This window comes from Schistocerca cancellata, chromosome 1 (genome assembly GCF_023864275.1).
Source record: "Schistocerca cancellata isolate TAMUIC-IGC-003103 chromosome 1, iqSchCanc2.1, whole genome shotgun sequence".
NCBI classification, from domain to species: domain Eukaryota; kingdom Metazoa; phylum Arthropoda; class Insecta; order Orthoptera; family Acrididae; genus Schistocerca; species Schistocerca cancellata.
The window spans coordinates 601,026,169-601,045,738 of record NC_064626.1 but is presented as its reverse complement, the minus strand read 5'-3'; the positions used below and the strand labels follow the sequence as shown (position 1 = coordinate 601,045,738).

Sequence of the window (19,570 nt, the reverse complement as noted above, 5' to 3'; positions counted from 1 at the left end):
GTCAGTTGACTTCAACAAACAATTGCGCGGTAACTGTCCCCGAATGCTTTATGTTGTGCATTGCTTGTTTTTTTCCCCTTAATCTGCAATAGTGAAGCGACTAATCCCATTCCATCACGGATTTTGATTACGACCCTTCCAACACCAGTAGAGATTGGTGATCCCTGTGAAAATGTATCAAATATGCTGTACGCTGCTGCCCAGTGAAATGGAGGTGGAGTTTGTTTCCCCGCATTGCTCCTTCCCCTGTGGAGGTCAAAATTCTCATCTGTTTATGTTCGCGGCCATCTGCTACAATAGCCTAGTGTGCTGAAATTCTTCCCATAATGTTAAAATCAAGTTGCCGTATGCTCAGTTCTACTATTACGGTAAGTGCCTTGTCAGTTCTGTCTGTAGCACTGTCAAAGCATGGATCGCAGATCTATGAATGTCCATGAAAGATCGAAGTTAGAAGTCTGCAGATATTTTCATCTTGAAATTGCGCGAGAAAAGACAAATAATGTACAGAAACACCTTCTATCGCAGATGCATTCACTTCAATGGCAGGAAAATGCTGCTGCTTTTCAACAGAGCAACAATTTTGGAAAGCTTAAATACAGCCAAATGAAGAAAACAAAGGCCATTTCGGAAGGAAAGGGTGTTGAAGTTTTTGGAAAAGCAAACATTCCAGTCAAAAATTTACCTACCAGCACTTTTTTTAACAGACAATTTCAAAGAACTAATAATTTGTTTGTCTTCATTCATGTTGCATGACAACCATTTAAATTTATGCATCCAATCATTTATAAAGAAAATAGAAACGAATTTCGACAAAAATAGATGCAAACTTTGCAAAGAATTGATGCGAATTTTGCCAAAAATAAATGCTATATTTTCCGGTTCCTACTCATAGCTCATATCCCTGCAATAGACCTTGGTGCAAGACCTGTCCCACACGTCTTCCTACTATCACCTAACCCACTCCAGTCACAAGCATATCCTATTCCATCAAAGATATTATTCTGTTGCAGGATAATGTCTGCCCACACGTTGCCAATGTTGTTTCAACTATGCTGCAGAAGTTTCACCGGGACATCATTGCAGATGCTCCATACAGTCCCGACATCTCCCCATGCATTTTCCATATTTCTGGAGCCCTGAAGAAAGACATTCACGGTCGTCAACTTGCTTAGGATGTAGTGAGGCACACAACTTTTTTTCACCTGTCTCATTTTCATTTGATTGCCTCTTACATCTGCTAGTAAATGACAATATACTAACCAAAGAAAACAGTTTCAATTTTGATATTTGCTGCTGTGGAGAATAAAATAAGAGAAAATGTAGAAAATGAAGTGTGATTGTGGCAGGGATAAAATTAATAATTTTGCTCCAGTATCACTGATTTCAATAAATAAATGAAGTCTTCATGCTTTCTCTTACACTTCAAAATGCACTGAGACAATACTACCAATAAGGTAGCCATGAATAGGGAAACTCTAAAGCGAAAACTCACACTTTTTCTGCAACCAAACAATGCAGAAGAAATAACAAAAATGTTTACTATATGCCACTTTCTGGTCATTCATTAAATGAATGTAACTATTATAATAAAACAAAGGGAGTTACACCAATCTCTGATGGTTGAGGGCAGAGCATATGAGATACCTGAGTGCCATAAATAATTAATACCTATGTAATGAATACCTGCAAACATATTTTTTAAACATGAGCATCAAACATAACAATCAACATAATTTATGCTTAATCTTAAAATATAATGGTATGACAAAGAATATGAGCCAGAATTAAGAACTTTGACAAATCTGTTATAGTTATAGCTCAAATACAATGACTTTGTGATTGACAGACTGCAGTGCCAGAGAGCAGGGTTACATGCATGCAGCACATCACAGTTGAAAAGGCTCTGCATGTACCAACAGAAGAGACAATACAGCTAGCACATGCACCTCTAATGAGAACTATGTTTGGTTGGTGAGTAACTCATAGTACTCAACTCACTGAAATATCAATCACAGAGTTTTTATGTAAGTATAATATGACAGGGTCCAGACAATCACATTCCAGTTAAAAAGAGATTATTAAAAATTTATATGCTAAAGGTAATAAAAACATCACACACAAATGTGATAAATTCCTAACACCCATATGCCAAACACATGAAATTAATATTCAAACATCACACTATGCAATGTTCAGTAAATTGGTGACTTGAGGAGAGAGAGAGAGAGAGAGAGAGAGAGAGAGAGAGAGAGAGAGGGTTAAAGGACATGTCGCAAGTTGTATGTGTTGTACTTGCGATCTCGTTATCTTGTTCTTGTCTGCACCGAGAATAAGATACGCGCGACGTATAATTCTGTTCAACACTTTATTTGGACGAAAAGTTTATTTAAGCTCACATAACAGCAAGAAAAACATTATGAAACATTTCCAGTGCAACGAATATTACCAGTTTTTTTGGTAATTAATGAGTAAAACCGTAACAGTAGCAGGAATACTAAAATAGTCAAAGCAAATTATTAAATTCATGGAGCGTGCACTGCAGCATGAAGAAAGTGTCTCACGGCACACCTGGTGGTCAGTGCGTGAACCCTGTTGACATGCACCGGCCAATCAGCTGATTAACTGACATCTGTTTTGGCTGATGCCCGACGTTGCTACAGACAATACAAACTACACACTAAAAGAATTATATACTAAAAAATGTGAAATCTGTGTGATACAACAATGAATAACATCTAATGACTATGGACTGTTGTTTCTGTTATTTAATAGTCACTGATTGTTGTCCTCTACAGAGTATTTTGTATTTTTACCTTCCCCGTGAAAACTGATTTTTAGAATGAACAGGCCTCTGACTGATCTCACATAGGCTTTTCCAAATGTAATATGGAGTTTTGATAGACAATCACAATGAAAAAAGCACGTCAACATTAAAATCAGGGTGTATACGGGGACAAGGAAAAAAAATTCCCGGATTATTCCCGGATTTCTCCCGGATATCACGTTTAAAAAGTATGCTTTTTCCCGGGCGAATATACACTTTTTCCGTGTTAAGTGACAGTAGGTTTTCAATAGATTTTCCCTCGGAACTGCAAAACTTATCAATCGTTTGAATGGTTAACGTTTTATACAATCGCGTAGAACTTCCGAGAAAAAAAGAAATGACGGGGGAGACAAGTATGGAGAGACTTTTAATTAAAAAAATGAGAGAAGTTTTGGAAGGACCTTTGATTTGCATCAACATATACGCTGCATATTTTCGCATTACGAAAGTATAAATTCGAATTGCACCAAACACAGAGCGTTGAAACCGAGGTTGCGATGTCCTTTTATAAGCGAGTCGTATCTCAAGCCACGAGGTCTCGCCAGCCGATGACAGCAGCTATTCAGAGCATAGGACACGTGTTATAGTCAGCCAATAGCAAGATCACTGGTTATATAGCGCGAACACACAAGAGGAAAAGTTAACGGTTTACATTAATGTACACAGTACCGTATATCTACAAGAGAAGCTAAGCTTTCACATATTATATTGGTCTCTAATATTAACACGCTACATCAGAAGTTAAGCTTTCACATGTAATATTGATCTCTTTTACGTGTGTTATACTTTAAGATACATCACACAACTGTGCCAGTAAATTTAAAATTATGACATAAATGTGTCGGCTCGAAATTCTTGTAAGTGGCTGGTTCTCAAACTGTTCAGTTTCGAACGCTCTATGATTTAGATATCCATCCCACTTTCTCACACGTAACTTATTTCATCTTGCGTAAAAAGAAATTTACTTTGAAAGTAACGCTTTTCTAACCACCGTTCGCAGTAGTATCCGGAGACTGTTAGAAATAGGTTCAATATACCCGTTGCCAGAGAGCGCCAGAAAACAGGCATTATTGTGCGTGTGCAACTGCAGTGGTGTAGGAAGCCCGCATGTTCGTGTGTATAGAGCACTAAGAGAGCTTACATTACACCATAAAAGAAACAGGGCATCAGAGCATACTCCAAAGAGTGTTGGGATTTCATGAACCATACTAAAATGCATAGTTCGGCTTGAAGTGCAAATTGGCTTTTTCCAGATTCACAATGAAGTAGGTCCCATCTGATATTAAGCTTTTCAGTGTGGTTTTTGGGATGAAAATTTTCTTGGAGTACCAGTACTCTACGACCTCATTTTTGGTTCTTTATTATGGCATAATGCCATACATGGCAGAAGATGATAACGTGCACTTGAAATTGCACTTGAAATTCAGCGAACAGTTGGAACTAGCCAATACTGTAGAATAAAACACTTCGTTTCAAATAAAATGATTTCTTCAGCGGAAAGATTAATAAAGCCAAATTTCTTTAGTAAACTTGAAAAAATAACTTCATTGTTCTGCAAGGTGATTAATGCTTGACTGCTCCTAACTTGGAAATAAAATAAAATCAGAAAATTGAAATTAATAATATATTTTTGCCCTCCGTAATTATGTGAATGTATTTTAATTCAGTTTATAGCTCCCGGCCACAGAAATCCGTTTTGTTTTCATTTGACGTGAGAGCTGTACACGAAGATAAGCAGCGAAATCACTTAACGTAAACACGGGTCACGTGGAGACTAACCCCTTCACCACTACAACTCTGTGAAAGCGCGAATCTGGCAGCTATGGCACGCGAGAAAAATTTTTCTCGTTTGCATCTTGCTGCTTGCTGCTACTACCGATACAGGTAACAGCCAAACTTCAAGTAGCGGGAGACGGGAGAAGGTACTGCTTATACGCGATCAAATGCGCATGCGCAACAGACCGCTGGCAACTGGTCAAACGAACCTAATGTGAACAGTTGTGACGTCATGCTCATAGCAAGCAGTTTATTGTTACGAAGAATTACAGTCTGCGCCCTACGGCCTTTGACATATTTTTGCTATTTGCACACGCTTGTGCGTGCACGGTGTTCTGTTGTTGTAAATTGCACTTTTCCTTTGGCACTAAAGATTTATTTTTGTCCTTCTCGTTCATATTATATTGCTGCAGTATCGTTCTCCAGTAGCAGGAAACAATAACATTCTTTGCTAGAGAATCAATTCTGCAGTCAAAATTACAAAAATTTAACTGAAAACTAAAGCAATGAAAAATTCCCGGAATTCCGAAAAATTCCAGGGTTTTTCCCGGTTTTCTCCCGGATGAAAAAATTCCCGGGTTTTTCCCCGGATTTCCCGCTTGTCCCGGGTCGTATACACCCTGAAAATGTAAATTCGAAATAAAAAGTCACGTTCTTGCTCGCTGGGGGACGGGCAACGAAAAAAAGTAAGGGAAAGTATATACAGTAGAATGGGAAATGTGGGTGCCGTGTGATTGATAAGGTAGCTGTGTCAGCCCCACAGGAATCCCTGTATCCTTAGCAGCAAACAGAATCAAGAAGGCTTAAGTGGTGCAGGCTCATAAAGAGAATAACACATGATAGACAAAGATACATGACTTGAGGCTCCATGGAAAAGAACAAGAGGAAGACCAAGGGAGAGATGGAGGAAGGGAATGGGCGAGAGTGTTCTGAGAAGAGGAGAAGACTGGAGCAGAATTGTGGCAGAGTGTTAGTAATAGGATAGAGCAAAAGAGAAAGGCTTATGTGCAAAACAGATCTAGCCAGTGACTAGAAACTACTGCTAATGATGAATCTGATTTTGCTACATCTCAATTTTTTAGTAAATTACCGAACCGGTTGTGTTTCACACAATAATAGGTTATCCAGTAAAGTTAATTTTGCTCTAAACAAAATACCAACAGCCTGAAACAAAAGATTGGAATGATTCTATTCACATACCTTCTCAACATTTGCCCAAAATGTTTTTACTTCTTTTGCCATAAAACCAGCAATTTTCTTTAACCTAAGTTCTTGAATCTTTTCTGCTTTCTGAGCTTGAGCTTCCTTCTCCTGGAAATACTTCTGCACATTTCTGGCACACTGAAAGAATTGAAATATTATTAAAATAAGCCCATATTACTATAGGGGCATCTCAGTACACTTCTTACACAACATACATAATTACATTCTCAAAATAAGAAACACATTTACTTGCTACCATAATGTGCATCCGCATGCCTTTTCTTTTCTCCGACAGGTGCCGGCATTACATACTTTCAACAGCATAGAAATGGCATGTATTTTATGCGTGCTTGCTTTGTCCCATTTTTGGTAGGAATCTATTCATTATTTTTAGACTAACTGACTGACTCAATAAGCCACCTCAGAAAGTGTATGTATTTTACTATTCCAGGAACAGTCACAGACATATTTTGTTTTCTTACATGAATATCCATAGCTGGTTTCCACACAGCAAAGTATTACTGCCACACACAATTTCTGTAGAAGCTGCATTAAGCACAACCTTATCTTACCTAGAAATAGGGATCATTAGTTTTCTAAGCACAATACCTGAATCTTGCAGGGCCTTTTTTAAGGAATGTGTGTATGCTGTAACACACAGAAACCGAAGAATCATGTGGACATCCCTCTACATTCCGCATAAAATGGGAATATTACTGCATTATTAACAAAAATCTTCCTAACCTCTTCTTTATCATTACGATGCAAATGCCCTTGTTACCCCTTTTTAGCTATGGGAAATAGGAATCACAATGAGTTTACAAGCAAATTTTTAACAAAATCAAAAGATAATTTTATGTATATAGATGAAGCGGCAAGTAAAAATTTGTATTAAGGCTGGGAATCGAACTCGGGTCTCTTGCTTACTAGGCAGGTGCATTAGCCACTAAGCCACCTTGGTTAAGCGGTTCACACAACTGCATGGATTACACTGGCAAGCCTCCCTCCTCAAACCAAATTATGAAAGCAGCCCCAGTCTGCATTAAATTCCCTCTTACACACAAACAAAATTGCCGAGGCTCTCCTTGTCCTGGAAAAGTGTGTCAACATCAAATGCAAATGGGGGATCCATCCTGAAACCCAGGTGCAAATGAAATGATCCAATTTTAGAGACTGGTCTCATAGAGGTATGATTCTGTTCCTGTCTTAGGGGGAATTTAAAGTAGACTGGGGTGGCAGTGAGAATGTGGATCAAGGAGGATGGTGTGTCATTTAATCCGTGCAGTTGTGTGAACTGCTGATGATGATTGGTTCGTTGGGCACTGAACTGTGTGGTCATCAGTGCCCATACAAAGTCCCAGTTTTTACACAGCCTAATTTTTTGTACACAAGCCAATCTAGCCACTGTCACAAATGATGATGATGATGATGATGATAACAGCACAAACACCCAGTCCCTGGGCAGGGAAAATCCCAACCTGGCCGGGAATCAAACCCGGGACCCCGTGATCCAGAGGCAGCACTGCTAGCCACTAGATCACGAGCTGTGAGCTCTGTGACAAGGTGGCTTAGTGGCTAATGCACCTGCCTAGTAAGCAGGAGAGACAGTTCGATTCTCAATCTTGGTACAAATTTTCACTCACTGCTTCAATCTATACACACGAAATCATATCAGTAAGACACCAGTAAAGTCTCTGAAATTGTGTCGTTGCATTTCAAAAGATAATGTTTTGCCTTTCTAAATGAGTCAGTTCTAACGAATGTAAGGAAAAGAAGCAACTATTAATTTTACCAGGGCTGACAGAGAGAGTTAATAAAATTGATAGCATGCCCCCAGCTCTTAAGAATTCTTTCAGGATTAAAAAGTGCAGCATGACATGGCAGAAAATAGGAAGACATAAATTTGTGGCAATGTTGATGTATGAATTGCAGGCAAAATGTACAGGAGCCAAACTGTCTCAACAGGCAACTGGAAATGTGGAGTTTCTGTCTCTTGGAAAGAGAGACAGTGTGCCAAATCAGGTAACAAGAATCAACATACCAAGCGATGTGGCACAGTGGTTAGCACACTGGACTCACGATTGGGAGGACGTGGTTTGTTCAAACCTGTATGTGGCCATACTGATTTATATTTTCCATGATTTCCATAAATCGCTTCACGCAAATGCCGGGACGGTTCCTTTGGAAGGAAATGGCTAACTTCTTTCCCCATCCTTACCTAATCCGATGGGACCGACAACCTCACTGTTTGGTCCCCTCCTCCAAATAAACCAATCAACCAGCATCAATGACTACTATCAACAAGTCTTATGTCAAAAGGTTTTCAAATTTTATGAAAGAGGCGAGTTCCCCAAGACAGTGAAATTGCTCACTGTTAAGCGTGAAGCTACTTGGTTTGAAGGAAGTGCAAGATCACTGCAAAGAATGTTGGATTTAACACTCTGACATCCAAGCCCGAGTACAGCTCGTGTCGAAAGCATGCTGCGAGCATCCCAAGCCCAAGCTCCACTCATCTTCCTCTGTTAGCAATGATCTCATTGTGTTCACAGGTTCTATTCACATCTGACAGGCTGTGAACTCTGCATAGTGCTGCCATCTCGTAGATATTTCTGAAAATTTCACCATTCTCAAGTACAATCCTCACTTGTTAAAAACCACTACCCTGACACTTGGTGCTGTAGCTTTCAAAAATTTCTCATTGTGCTATCAATGCGATTTCCGGTAAATATGTCAAAGTTTTTGATCAATACTGAGATTGAGAAGCTTTTGAATAAACCATTTGAAGATTCTGGGGCATTTTTGAAAGTGAATACATTCATTCTGCTTCCAAAAACAACTTTATTTCAGCATTACTGTTCCATTGTTCTACATTTTCTGGCTTGAGAAATCTGCTATGTAGGCTACATTTCCATTCTGTTTTCAAACGAAATTTCACTTCCAACAAGGCATAATATACTTCCTACTAATCAAGATACTTCTTCAAATGTAGTTTAGAGCCACCATGGAAGAAAAGTCATTCTAGAGTTGAAAAATTTTCAGGAGCAGACATAGGATGGATGACATCAGACAAGCAACCATCATTGCCAGAGTTCAAAGGAGAGAGTGGATATGTTACAGAAGTGAATGACAGCTGCAGTTCTTTTTGATATTTTTTAAAAAATTTGTTTCCCTGAAACAACAATAAAGCACATCAAGGCAGAAACTAACAAGCATGTGAAAAGCATTGCAAATAAAATGAGAAGATGCAACAACATGAAACCCACAAGCAAGTGTAGCACATGAACTGGGGTAAAACTTCATGAAATGTATTTGTTTTTGTTGTCATAATCCATGTGTCAAGTAAAGAAAAAAGGATTGCATGATTAGAGATCTACAGATAACTTTGTTTCCACACCATTCTTTGCAGTTCTCTCCCATTTGCATGTAAATGGCAATGCCTTACACAGTCCAAAAAATGAGGCTGATCATGATCCTACACGTAAAACCAGACATTTCTTGAATCACTTGCTTTCTCAGTTTCCAGGATTGTTTTCTTATGAACAAAACCTTACCACTGATGAAGATGCGTGGGGATACGGACGAAGATTTTTTTTTCCATGTCTATATAAAAAACAAGCCTGACAAATATGGTATCAAGCTTTACCTTACGTGATTCAAAGACAGGATATGCTTTATGCACTGAAGTTTACATGGGTAAAGGGCAGGAAGACATTCAGTCACAGCTCTTTTTCAGATACTTCTATCCTGCTACCTCAACAAGGGACATACCATTTACAAGGACAGATATTAACAGTTCACAAGCTGTTTTTAATTTTCTGTGGAAGAATAAGACAATGATTGTGGGAACATGCGTGCTGAACTGTAGAGGACTTTCTATACAAGGTGTAGTCAACAAAAAGCTAAGGAAAGTTGACTGTACATTTATGAGGAAGATATATCTGTTATGTCAGAACTGGATGGACACTAGATATGTTCTATACTTGTCAGCTCTTCACAAGATGACAAAAACAAGTAGAGATTCATAGCAAATCTGAGATGACACACAAGATCAAACCCAATGCCATTCTACCCTACAATCTCAACAAGACAGGTGTAAAGAGGAACGTCCAACTCACGTCTTAATATCTTTTCAAAAGATGACAAATGAAATGTTGGAAGAAACTATTTTTCCACCTTTTTCTAATGGTCGTGATGAATGGTTTCATTTTCTACTAAAAAAGTAGAAACAGGCTGGAAAAAGACTGCCATTTGGCAAACTGCTTCTGCAATTAGGTGAGGAATTTCCGAAGAAAGGAGATATACATCAAAATATTGCTACTCCCCAAAATATGTGTAGCAACAGATTCCTGGGAAGCCATTTTGCTGACCAAATTCCTTCCACAGAAAAGGTGCATCCCACAAGTGTGTGCTAAGTTTCACAGAGAAAGCAAAACTATCCAGTGGAAAGTCTTCTAGAACAGAGACAGTATGGCGGTGCCATAACTGTACAGTTTTACTATGCATCCCAGTGTGTTTTGAACTGTATTATACAAGGATAAATTATTGTTAACTGTAGTTAAAAATCTACACAGATTTCTTTTTTCACTAAATATGTATTGAAATTTAAATAAAATATTGTGCTAAATTTGTAATAAATGTGATTTATTTTGTAATTAGAATCTACAACCAGAAAATTTATCCATGTATGTACATAAGGTTGTAACAACGAATTGGTAAGCACTTGAAGAGATGCCAAAAATGCATGGGATTCTGTTACATGCGTGCTCTGCTTGGCACCTGGAATTAAATATGTATAATCTAATGATGGACATAAACTTTTAATGGAGCATTGCGATATTGCTGTTGCTAGGATGATGCACAAAGTCAGATCAAAAGGAATGTCAACTGTGTATTATCCGTATGAGATTTGGGCAAATCAAAAGCACATTTGAAATTTTATTTGCCAAACAACAGAGGGACAAGGAGGCTTAAGAGTTAAAGTGGGAAAAGGAGGGTGTCTTATAATATGTCATGCTAGTTCTGCTGTTACCGATTTTGTGGCTGAAAGTAAACTTGTATTCCAATCAAAATCAAAAACATACTCTGTCTACCACTATGAAAAGAAAACATTCAGAGAATTGTCTAGGAATTGGCTGTTGCCTTATTTGCATCCAGGCTCTGTGAGCCTCGCACTACAAATGCAAGAAAAAGTGATATTCTTTCATGGCTGTGAAGCAATAATATACAACATATTGAAATATGAACAAGATCAGAGTTGTTGTAGCTCATTAAGATTTCAAAAGGCAGCATTAAAAAACACAAAACTGATTCCACTGCTCTGCAATGTGGTCACAGGGCAATACAACTACATCCTTATCAATGCCCTCATAATCCCACAGAACTGGTGTGGGCAGAAGTGAAGAGATATGTGGCAAACAAAAATACTATGTTTAAAGTATCTGATACTGAAAAATCAATCCATAAAGCAACAGACAATATCACCATTGCTGGTTGAGAAGCTTGCATACATTACACCGACAAAATGCATGAAGATTACCAGAACAAGGTTGTAAAAAGATGAAATAATGGCTTCGTTAACTGTCAATCTGGCACCCGCAGCCAAGAGACTCACGTTCCAAAGGCAGCAACAGTGAAACATCTGAGTAAAAAGGTATGTGAATGGAATGTACATTTATTTTGTAATTTACAGCACTTACTTTTCTGTCAAGCTGTCTGTGCAGTAGAAAGTACTTCAGAGCATAATCTGGTTTGTAATGGAAATTTTAGTTTACTTATCTCCCTTGTTTGACTGCAAAATAATATAGCATAAAATGCTGTTCATCCTGCTGTAGATATTTCAGATTTGATCTTGTTAATAACGTAAGAGGCAACAGAAGGTCTAATCTGTTCTCTAAGGTGCAGTTTATTATATAACCCTTTCTGCAGTGTGAGAATCTGTATCACTTGTTTTTCTTCATATCATTAAGCCTGGGAAAGATTAAATGCACATTCCATTCTGTAACATGAATCTCATTCATATTAGGCACACTTAAATTTATTTATCATGAAACGGTTTATAGCGCACTATGAATCTGATAGTAGCGAAGCAGGTTATAATTCAGCTATTGCAGCTGCCCATAATGTAGCTGCTGTCTATGCACTTTAGTTGATACTGCAGTACTTCTTGTGAGCTGTGCAGTGAGAGGCCATTAACTCTTTCTCCGTCTATAGTATTTTTACAAGTGGAGCACATGCACACTAAAAGTTTGACACCAATGTCCAGCATAACAATACAATCAAACAATGAATAGCAGTTTTGTTTGACAATACTCTTTGCATACTGTACGATATAGCTATAAAATAAAGGGACTGATGATGTCACAGAGCACCAAAGATGAATGACTAGTAGCTGTGAAGCGTGAAGCCTTCTTAGTTGAATGTGGGATATCTGTTGTCTGCAGACAAATCAATGTGGCCATGACCTTAATTTGTGTAAGAGCTGTTTTGTTTTGCCGGAAAAAGTGATACGTGTAATAATAGAGTAATGAATTGTAGTTTCACAATAAACTTGGGAAAACTTCTACTGAAACCTATCTTTCGCTAAAAGAAGTGTATGCCAAATACCATTCATCATGCATACAAGTTTTTGAGCATTTCCAGGATGGCTGAGACGACACTGAAAATGACGCATGCCCGGGATGCCCTTCCAACATCAAAAACGGATGAAATAATTGAAAAAGTAGGTAATCTGATTTGAGCTGACCATCAGTTGAGTATTCAATTGATTGCTGAAACAATGGGAATTGACAAAGAACACGAAAATTCTCATGATCGACAAAATGGAAACTCGTGATAATGTTTGTATCAACACTTAAAACACCGTTGAAAATGATTCTAATTTCTTGGACAATGTGATAACATGTGATGAATCTTGGTGTTTCACTTACGACCCAGAAACTACATGCCAATCCATGCACTGGAAGGGCCCCAACTTAACAGACTGCAAATTAAGTTCCAAAGCAATGATGATTTTCCCCCCTTGATATTCATGGCATTCTCCCTCTTCACAGAATTCCTGAAGGTCTATCTATGATCAACAGTTCTACTATGCGGGGAGGGGGGGGGGGGCAGATTTTTGGAAGACAAGCTGTGTGTTCTGCATAAAGGAAACACACTGACTCACACCACATTGTCTGTTAAGAGGTTTCTAGTAAACGAAGTACAGCGTCCCAGTGTTGGACCATTCTTCTTATCTGCCTGACCTAACATCATGTGAGTTCTGTCTATTCCCAAAGATGAACTCTGTATTAAATGGGAACAAGATTTCAGTCCGTTGAAAAAGTGACATGCATCATCAATGAGCTCACAGAGGAACACTTAAAGCACTGTTTCCATCAATGGAAAGTTCGTATGGAGTGGATAGAGTAGGGGAGTATACTGAGGGTGAGAATAACTAAATATGTATGTTTTTGAAATAAAATATTTTACAGCAGTAGTCGCTTTATTTTATAGTCACACCTCGTACCATTGTGATGGCACTTGTTCACAATGTAAAGTATATCAAACCAGGCTACATCTAAATAATGCACTGGTCTATTTAATTCTGATGCCCCTCTCTCTCTCTCTCTCTCTCTCTCTCTCATTCTGATGTCCCCCCCCCCCCTCTCTCTCTCTCTCTCTCCCCTTTTCTTTTTGTAAAAAAACTAACACAGTATGCCTTTTTGCACCTATGTAGCTAAGTTTACAAGACGACTTTATCTAAGCCAAATTCTGTGTTATAAAAACTGGGAAGTTTTTACAACACTGTTATTTGTTTGTATTGTTCATAAAATTGCAGAAATTAATGTCTAATAACTCATTCATCCTCCTGCCTCTGTCAATGAGAGGTCAATGCACTGGGATGCAGGGGACCCAGGTTTGATTCCTTATACTGCCAGGAGTGGTACAGGGTGCACGCAGCCTTGCAAGGTCAACTGAGGAGCTACTCAATCAGCTAGTAGCCATTCCAAAGTTAAGAAACCAAACAATGCCACAAGAGCAGTGTGCTGACCACATGTTCCTCCATGCCACGTCTGATGAAACCAGTGGTAAGAGAACGAAAACCAGTGGTAGGAGAATGACAATCAGCTGGCAAGGCGCTATTGACCCAACTAGGGCCAGAAAGTGAGCTTTCCTGATTTTAACCTGTTTACCTACATAGGCAATGCGATACTTATTTTGTGCATTCTGAGTCCTCTTCTCTGGGCAGATATTGGGATTCCAATCAGCTCCACGTAACACGCCTCCTCAAAAAAAATGGCACACCACTGATTTACTCTACTTTTAACACTTTGCTTGTATTCTGTCATCTTTTCCATTAGCACTGTCCCTCCTGTTTCCTTCTGACAGTCAATAAATTTAACAATAACAGCAAATCACTGCCCACACTCCATGACCAATTTCTGTACCGTGAGATGATAATCCACAATAGTCAAAACTGGTACTCGGCTGTACTTCCTCATGTGACCCAGTTAGTTTCCAATAAGAGGAGATCTATGATTGGCTTTGTTGAGTTATAGTTATTCTCATAATAATATCTCAGATCTACATAACTGAATCATACAGTAATTGAGCATGTTTTGCAAGATTTTTTAATAGTTTTAATTCCTGGTCATAAGTAAGAGAGGACCTGCAGCCCTTAACCGATCAGGCTGAATAAAACAACAAATAAAATAAATGTATTAAATACTTATGAAGTAAATAATCTAAAAAATTAACTGTAGTCAAATATTAAAAACAAAAATTCTACTTAAGAGGTGGGAAAAGTCTAATATAAACAAACAAAATTTGACACACATTACGTTTCTTCATCCAATACAAGGGGAATATTGTGACGACAGAACAGGTTTTGACAGAAAAATCAGTTGGTACTGTATACAAAAAAGAACGTATCCTAAATGGCTTGGCTGCCTAATCCTCAAACTGTTGTTTTCTTTTCCTCCAACGCTTATCATCTCTCTTGCTGCATGAAGAAACAACCAGCCCTGAAAGAACTTGTTTCTGTCTCCTTTTCATTGGCACCTGTCTGTTGGATCCTGCCAAGACTACCCTTCTTCAACACCAGGCTTCATTTATCTTTCTTGCACGTATTACTGTTTAGCAAGTACCTATGCAATACTTGTACAGGTAATTCCGATTTTGATCTAATTTATTATTTACTTTTAACATTACTTTGAATTTTGGTGTTTCCATAAAAGCTCCATCAACTCTCATACAATAACAGGAAAGGGTGAAAAGCTGCCCACAATGTTGCAGTAAGCACAAAACTAAATTTTGCATTCATGTCAACAGATAGACAATAGTCATGGTGATACTTTAAAAGCATGTCCCATCTTCTCAGCGCCCAGCATAATTGTTGAAATAGTGATGTAACGTCCAGAAAACCACCTGAAGAAGAACCTGAAAAGGTTCGAAAACCGGTTCATGGAATAATAAATAACTATTCAAAATGGTGACTGGTTGCAGCTTTATGTATTTACATTCAAGTGTGAAAAGTATTTTTAACCTGTTCCATTGAACAGACTTGATTTCAAACCTTTCTATGCAATTGGGAATGAATTTTTCTTCTGGGATCATAATTAAACATGTAAAATGTAACACTGCGACTTTTCTAGATTATAGCTGATGGCTAAGAATTGAAAACTAATGCTACAACTGTCTATTATTTTACTCTGATACATTACAATGTCACGAAAAAATACACAATTTACATGCATCTTGCCAACCAGCTAACAAAATATTTATTAATTATTTACAATGTAAAATATACCTTTTTAGCTGCAGCTTTTTTCCACTTCCTTTCTTGGGCAAAATCAGCGGCTAACCACACCATCTCTTCTATTAAATAGTCCCAATGTGCTTTTGCTCGCGGTGGCTCCTGAACTTTTGGAAGACGTTTTTCTGACCACAGACCTTCTTTCTGCAGTTCTAGTATCCTCTGCATGACATATGCTTCCTTTAAAATGATATTTTGTTTTAGAAATCACATTCTCTCTAACACAGTGGAAGAAAACAATGAACTGTTTGTATATAAATGGGCTGTTCAGTAAAAAATGATCATAATTCTTTTCTCTTTCTTTTTGATAACATACCTTCACTCATCCTTATAATTTTGATGATCCTTTTCAAAATAGTCTCCTTTCGATGTGATGCACTTATTCCAGCACTTCTATCATTCTGCAAATACATGCTGGAAACCAGTTTTTAAAGGTCCTTCAGAACTGCCTCCATAACCTTCACTTCTGCTTCTGATGATTGAAAATGCCTCCAAAGAAGGTGTTTTCTTTAGGTTATGGAATAGAAAAGTCACTTGGGACTAAATCTGGACTATATGAAGGGTGAAGGATGCACTTCACATTGACTTTTCAAAATATTCCATAGCAAAATTTGCAATATGCAGCTATGCATCGTTGTGGTACAGTATCCAGCCTGTTTCATGGATATATGGTCTTTTTGCAACTGTTACAAATTTGCAAAGTTTTCAGGACATTCCTGTAATACCGTTCAGCTATTGATGTGTGTGCTGATACAACATGTCAATAAAACATTCCATTCATATAAAAACAACAGAGCCAACTACTTTTGTCAATTGGGGAGGGGGGGGGCGGGGAGGTTTCCACACTGAGCCTTGCTGTTTGTTTACAGATTCAAAATCATGTAGCCAAGTTTCATCAGAAATGATTACCTTTGAAAGAAACTCTGGATCTTCCTCTAACATTAACTTCAACTGTATACACACCTGCACACGTATGTCCTTTTGCTTGGGAATCAGCAGCCTTGGAACCTACCACTCACAAACAAGGCTCGTGTACAACTTCTTATCATTATTTGACACTGTAATAGTGAAGCCATAGTCACAGTACATATTTTTTTCCTTAAAAAAAAAAGGGGGGGTTACATTACTGGTTTCAACAAAGTACATTGTCATTTTCAAATGAAAAACATCAATTGAAGAATATACAATGGGAATCATGACCATACATCTCACAACAATTACGAGAAATAAGGAGACCACTCAACTGAGACAATGGTGGCATAACCAAGTCACTACAATTTATGCCCATGCTTGCCCAACTGTTCATTCCATATCCTAATGTAGAATAGACAAAAACTACACCTGAGTAAAAATTGCCAAGAATTCTTGCAATGTGTCCTGTTGTGACAAAACAATTGTACGCCTGGTCTCTATTTGTCATAATCGTTGCCAGATGTATGGCCACAATTCCCATTATATATTCTCCAACTGGTGTTTTACATTTGAAAATGACGACGTAGTTCATTGAAACCGGTAATGTAACTCCTTTTTTTAAAGAAAAAAATTTATGTACTGTGACTATGGCTTCACTATTATAGTGTTAAATAAACATTTAAGTTATATTATGATCACACTCCTTATAACAATTATGTCGGAGTGTAGATGTGTAACTTTTCTGTCACCAATTTGTGGGTGGCATGCAATATTTTCAATATTTCAGGGAGTGTTTTTCAGGCAATTCATTGATCCTCTCTCACAATGACAGCAGCATTTTGGTGCTTTCTTTTCTAAGAGCAGCAACTAGAGTGCCAGATACACCTTCCTTTGAAATTGACTACCTCCCCTCTTCAAAAAAATTTGAAGCATCCTCAAGCTGTGCTGCAGTGTGTAACAGACTCTCCATAGGCTTCCTTACAATTGGCTGCAGCTGAAGATCTGTTTAGATAAAAGCAGAATTTCTAAGCAGTATATTTGAAGTATCTCAGTTTGCCCGCTTCTCACAAATGGGAACCAGAAGTGCCAACAATGAAACTAGTATGGCATGTTTGCTACACATTAAACTAACAGAATAAATTCTAGTGCAAGAAATTATGGCCATAAAAATTTATGATCATTCTTTATTGAACAGCCCTCATATAATATGCTATTAATGAAGGCATTTACCAAATATTTTTGAAACTCAAAACATATTTTACAAACAAAAATCACCAATTTTTGAAAATATAATATAATTAGATACAAAAAGTCTTCTCACCAGGTGGCGACAGGAGAAAACACATAAAGGGTTAAAGAAATATGCAAGATTTCGAAGCCAGTGGCCCCTCCTCCTGCCACAAAGGTTGAAGGATAAGGAAGACAGATGAAAGGAAAGGATGGGCAAGGTTTAGGAAATGGGGAGAGTTTGGAAAAGACATTAAGAACCACAGGTCAGGGCAGACTTGTCAGATGGTATGAGAATAAAAGACTGATTGTTGTGGACTGCACCAGAAAAGATTTGAAAATCTGAGAGCTTAAGGGTGGAAGATGGGGTACTAAGAAAGACAGAGATTACTGATAAAACATCGTACATGAGGTGATAAGAATAAAATGCTAAATGCATTATATGTGCTGGATGTGAGGGGCAGGGAAAAATAGACAAGTCAAAAAATAGAAGATACAGAAAACTAAAAGGGAATGAAAAAAGGAACAGTTACTGAGAAGAACCGCCAAGACCGTAAATTAAGGCCAGGCAGGTAGTGAGAACTGAGGACATGTTGTAACACCAGTCCCAACCTGCGGATTTCTGAGAAACTTGTGTCTGAGGGAAAATTCTGATGGCACATGTGGTGAACTAGGCACTGAGTTAACAACTATCACGTTGCAGAGCATGCTCTGCAACAGGATATTGTGTATTAGTAGTACTCATTCTCTGTCTATGTCCATTCATCCTAACTGATAACTTGGTGATAGTCATACAACTGTAGCAGGCAGAACTTTGTTCACATAACAGCTGGTACACTATACGGGTTGTTTCATGTGGTGGCTCTCCCTTTCGCCAGTTACAAGGCTGGTATAGGTATTAGTAGAAGTGAGCAGAGGGCAAGTCTTACAGTGGGGATGGTTACAGGAGCAGGAGATATAGGGTAGGGAAATGGATGGACCTCAGTTCAGGTTACGACTTTAGGAAGTCGTAGCCTTGTTGAAGTAGCTGATTAATACATACAAGACCCAGATAATACTGAGTGACAATTGTACTCCTAAGCTGTTTTCTGAAGGCATCAGCAATACTAGGATTGGTGTGATGCCCAGGAAATCTGCTTTTGAACTAGGCTGGTAGGACAAACGCATCGAGTGAAGGACGAGGGGAGAATGGTGATGTATTGTTATAAAGAGTCTGCATCTGAGCAAATATGTCAAGGCTGTATGGCAGGGAATGTTTGACATGGAAAGGAAGACTACTGTCAAAATGTAAGTACTCTTGTTTTTCAGAAGCTTTAATGTGAATGGACTATGTAGTCGACCCTTTGAAAATGAGGTGAATGTCAAGGAGAGTAGCATGGGATTAGGAATAAGACTAGGTGAAATTTAATTTGGGGAATATGTTAAAGAAATACCAAAAATTTTAAGATGTCAGCCTCACTATGAGTCCATGTGGCAAAGATATCATCAATGTAACTAAACAAAATCACAGGCTGAAGGCTTATGGATCTGACTGAAGCTCCCTTCAAGCAACCCACGAAAATGTTGGCATAGGAAGGTGTCATCCTGCCTGGGAATCACAACATCTATTGCAGTTAACTTTCTGAAGATCTTGAAGGCATGTGATTTGTCTTGCCTCATTACCTCAAGGACCAAGAATGAAATATCACCATTATTTTTTAGCTCTAAAGCGGAACTGATTACTACTCATCTTCAATTTGACCTATGAGCAACTCCATGTTGTCTGCATACTATTTGTATTATGTTATCCTTTCTATTAAAGGATCATCAGATTGAAAAAACACAACTATCTTGCA

The 19,570-nt window shown here is 38.2% G+C and overlaps 1 protein-coding gene across 3 annotated transcripts in view; it reads right to left on the bottom strand.

Annotated features, from left to right (window-relative positions):
- Nucleotides 1–19,570, bottom strand: part of LOC126182312 (helicase domino) — a 425,840-nt gene that overhangs the window by 362,031 nt on the left and 44,239 nt on the right. For all 3 annotated transcript variants that reach the window (XM_049924839.1, XM_049924841.1, XM_049924840.1), the window contains 2 exons: nucleotides 15,591–15,776; nucleotides 5,801–5,941 (listed from right to left, as the gene is read on the bottom strand). In XM_049924839.1, the coding sequence (XP_049780796.1) occupies nucleotides 5,801–5,941; nucleotides 15,591–15,776 (327 nt within the window). The remainder of the gene's footprint in view (nucleotides 1–5,800; nucleotides 5,942–15,590; nucleotides 15,777–19,570) is intronic.